This window comes from Triticum aestivum, chromosome 2D (genome assembly GCF_018294505.1).
Source record: "Triticum aestivum cultivar Chinese Spring chromosome 2D, IWGSC CS RefSeq v2.1, whole genome shotgun sequence".
Taxonomy (NCBI): Eukaryota; Viridiplantae; Streptophyta; class Magnoliopsida; order Poales; family Poaceae; genus Triticum; species Triticum aestivum.
In genome coordinates this window covers 259,461,931-259,465,198 of record NC_057799.1, presented here as the reverse complement: position 1 = coordinate 259,465,198, position 3,268 = coordinate 259,461,931, and the positions used below count along the sequence as shown (strand labels likewise).

General features: G+C 42.3%; 1 protein-coding gene across 2 annotated transcripts; it reads right to left on the bottom strand.

Moving 5' to 3' along the window:
- On the bottom strand, positions 1-1,924 carry LOC123052719 (extensin). Of its 2 annotated transcripts, none has more exons than XM_044476041.1 (3): positions 1,202-1,924; positions 689-853; positions 1-331 (listed from the first exon to the last, which is right to left on the bottom strand). In XM_044476041.1, exons 1-2 carry the CDS (start codon positions 1,788-1,790, stop codon positions 825-827), a joined length of 618 nt encoding a protein of 205 aa, XP_044331976.1. In that variant the 5' UTR covers positions 1,791-1,924; the 3' UTR covers positions 1-331; positions 689-824. The 2 variants fall into 2 exon arrangements, with proteins under 2 accessions (XP_044331976.1, XP_044331977.1); XM_044476042.1 differs by having other exon boundaries at positions 1,232-1,921.
- Positions 1,925-3,268: the final 1,344 nt, after the last annotated feature.

Below are 3,268 nucleotides of genomic sequence, written 5' to 3'. Positions count from 1 at the left end.
TACAGTGATGGATAAGTTTAAATATCGCAAACCAAACTAAGTACCAATTCTATCAAAACTCTGCAATGCACAACTAACACACTAATTATTACTGTACATGGACAAATTAAGCTCAGCTTGGGCACACAAACTTGACTGAAGATCTCAAGATACTAAAATAATACATTTTCTAGTCCACACAGTATTCCTAGATATACAAGTTAATATGTAATTTGCTCTTATTACAGCACCCATAGCACTACAAAGGAGATCAATAAAAGCATACCGCCTCTGGGTCAAGTAAAGATATTTCCCAGAGCATTCTAGTCATCCCTCTCATCCCAACAAGGACCTGCAGAAAGTAGAAACATGTTCAGAATTTGGTTGGGTAAAGAAACAAAGTTTTTGAATACAATTGTTATTAAATTAACTCTTGAAGCACACAATTACAAAACTGCACACCACGAGATGGAGTAAGGATCTCGAGCCGCCCTGCATCAACTGCTCGTAACTACTGTAAATCCTCCAGTTTAGTCATTGTCGTTATTTATTTGGGTAACATTGTTGAAAGATTTTTAGATTCCTCAAAGGACATTGAACTATACTATTGTTGTATATTCCTAAGGATATTTCACATACGGAGCTAAAATGCAGATACATTTGGTTCAGAAAACGTAGGTTCAGAAGAAGACACAGAAGGTACCCTTACTTTTGTACTGAGGTAAACCTTTTCGCCGAACTATTGCCAAATGTTTCAGAGAACTTGAACTTCAGATTTAGAAGAAATCGAGACTTCACTTGAGTGAGTACCGAAAGATGCAAAGATTAGGCTTTTTTGGAGACTTTTACTTTGGCATCTTGTTCTTGCTGCAACCTGCAAAAAATAGGAATAAGATGAGGTTTTGTCAAGGTGAACGTACCAGGGTCTGGCGTTCGAACCATCTAGGGGATTCTGACCGAACTTTTTCAGAGCTTTTATGCAAATATGCAGCGATCAGCAAATAGCAACTGAACCTCTAGAAAAGCATACTGGCCGACATTCGTTAAGGAAATTATGCCAGAGAAATAAAATGGTCTGAGGGCTTGAAAGTGATGCATAAAGGTTTATGGTAATAAGTAAACATACCGGCCAGCAATATTTCAGCAATTGACATGGGGAAATAGAGAGGAAACTGGACATGCATTCGTTAAGTAGGTGAACTGAAAAGCGTACAAAACATACACTGAAAAAACTGAACCTCCAGAAACACACCATGAAAGTCGGAGTTGCGAATGGTGGTAGAGCTGCGGCGTTTAACGGCTCGGCGCTGTGTTGTTGAACGGCCCAGGGTGGCGGCAGTGAACGGCCGCCATGGGAGGCACCGTGGCGTTGGACATCGGCGATAGTCAAGGCGCAGGGGCATGGCGGTGGTCAGGGTGCCGGGCCACATCGGCTGGGCTAGGGACGACGTCTCCCGCGCGACCTTGACCGTGTAGCACGGCAGCGAGGTTGGTCCACCAGCGAAAGAAGGCGGAGGGGCAGCGGTGGCTGGAAGCAGGGGGCGGACGGTGGCGGGTGGAACCGTGGAAGCAGGTGGTGGTGGCGATGGCGGGTGGAAGCAGGGGGCGGCGCCAGGTGCCAGACGGGAAGAAGGTGGGGGTCGGGGCGGCGCCATGAGCCAGCCGGGGAGAAGGTGGGGGGCGGGACGGCGCCGGGCTCCAGCCGGGGAGAAGGTGGCGGGCGGGGCGATGCCGAGCTCTAGCCAGGAAGAGGGTGGGGGCGGAGCGGCACCGGGATCCAGCAGGGGATAAGGTGGCGGGCTGGGCGGCATCGGGATTCAGCAAGGGAAAAGGTGGGGGCCGGGGCGCCGCCGGGATCTAGCCAGAGAAGGTGAGATTGGGGCGGGGGTCGGGAGTGGGTCATCCGGCGGGATGGGTGCTTCTTCACGTGCCACCGATCCGGAAACTAGAGATCAGGTCCTTAGGTCTCATACAACGGGAGATGCTGAGGCGATGTGCTCAGAAAAATAAATCGGGTTTCTCTGTGCCTATTTCTATAGAAGAGACGCTTAGTTAAGCGTCTATTTTTTATAAATAAGCACCGGTGCTTAAAAAAATCTTGGTTTATTTTTCTAAGCATCTATCCTAAGCACCTCCCATTGTATAAGGCCTTATAGTGTCCAGGGGTAATAGAGTAATATTTTGTTACTAGTAACAGAATAGCCCAGTCCATATATATATATCACCCAGCCCGCCATTCATATTGATCATTTCATCACCCAGGGTGCAGAATAAGTTATTCTTCATCCTGGTAATCTTATGATCATTTCATAAAAATTACATTTGAAATACAAATAGTTACATTCATATTGATTTACTGCATAAAATTTGGCATAACAAAAAAAATATAGGTCAAAAATTGTATTTTATGTACATTTTACACTATATTTTTACATTTGTAATTTTACATAACATAAAAAAAACATTACGATGAATGTAGGTTTTCTTCCGTTCTCTTTTTATGTCTAAAATAAGACAAAATTTACGAAACGTAAAATTACGGTGCATAGATGATAAAATAAAGGTGGGTGAAGAATAACTATTCATCACCCAGGGTGACGAATATATATATGGGACTGGGCTATTCTGTTACTAGTAACAGGGGTAACAGAGTAATATTCTGTTAGTAGTAACAGAATAGCCCAGTCCCATATATATATATAATATATAAACATATCTAAAATAATAAATAGTATATATAGTATCACATGGTAGTATATATGAGATATGTAGGGTAACTACCACCAGGTGGTAGGATGAATTTTCCCTATATATATAGGTTAACTACCACCGGGGCGGGACTATTTAGAAACCTCTCTAGAGTTCGTAAATAAGCGTATTTAGGAACCCCTGTATTAGGAAGCTACAAATCAAAATCGTTGACTGATCTCGATCCACCAACCACACGACCAAGCACCGGCAACTACAGGTAAGAGACGACGCCCGTGCAGTATGTAGTATATAATAATGTTTATGTAGTACATATATTATTTTTTAGTTAGTATGTGCCATATTTTGAGTACATATTTTTTGGTACGTATTTCGCGAATATAACAAAACTATGGGCTCATATGATTTTTTTCATGAAACTTGCTTTAAAATATTTTAAATATATTGTATGAACATATTTAGATAAAGTAGTATATATACTATTCCATTATAGTATATGAGACATGTGGGTTAACTAGGATGGATTTTCCATATATATGTATATATATAGGAAGCTACAAATCAAAATCGTTGACTGATC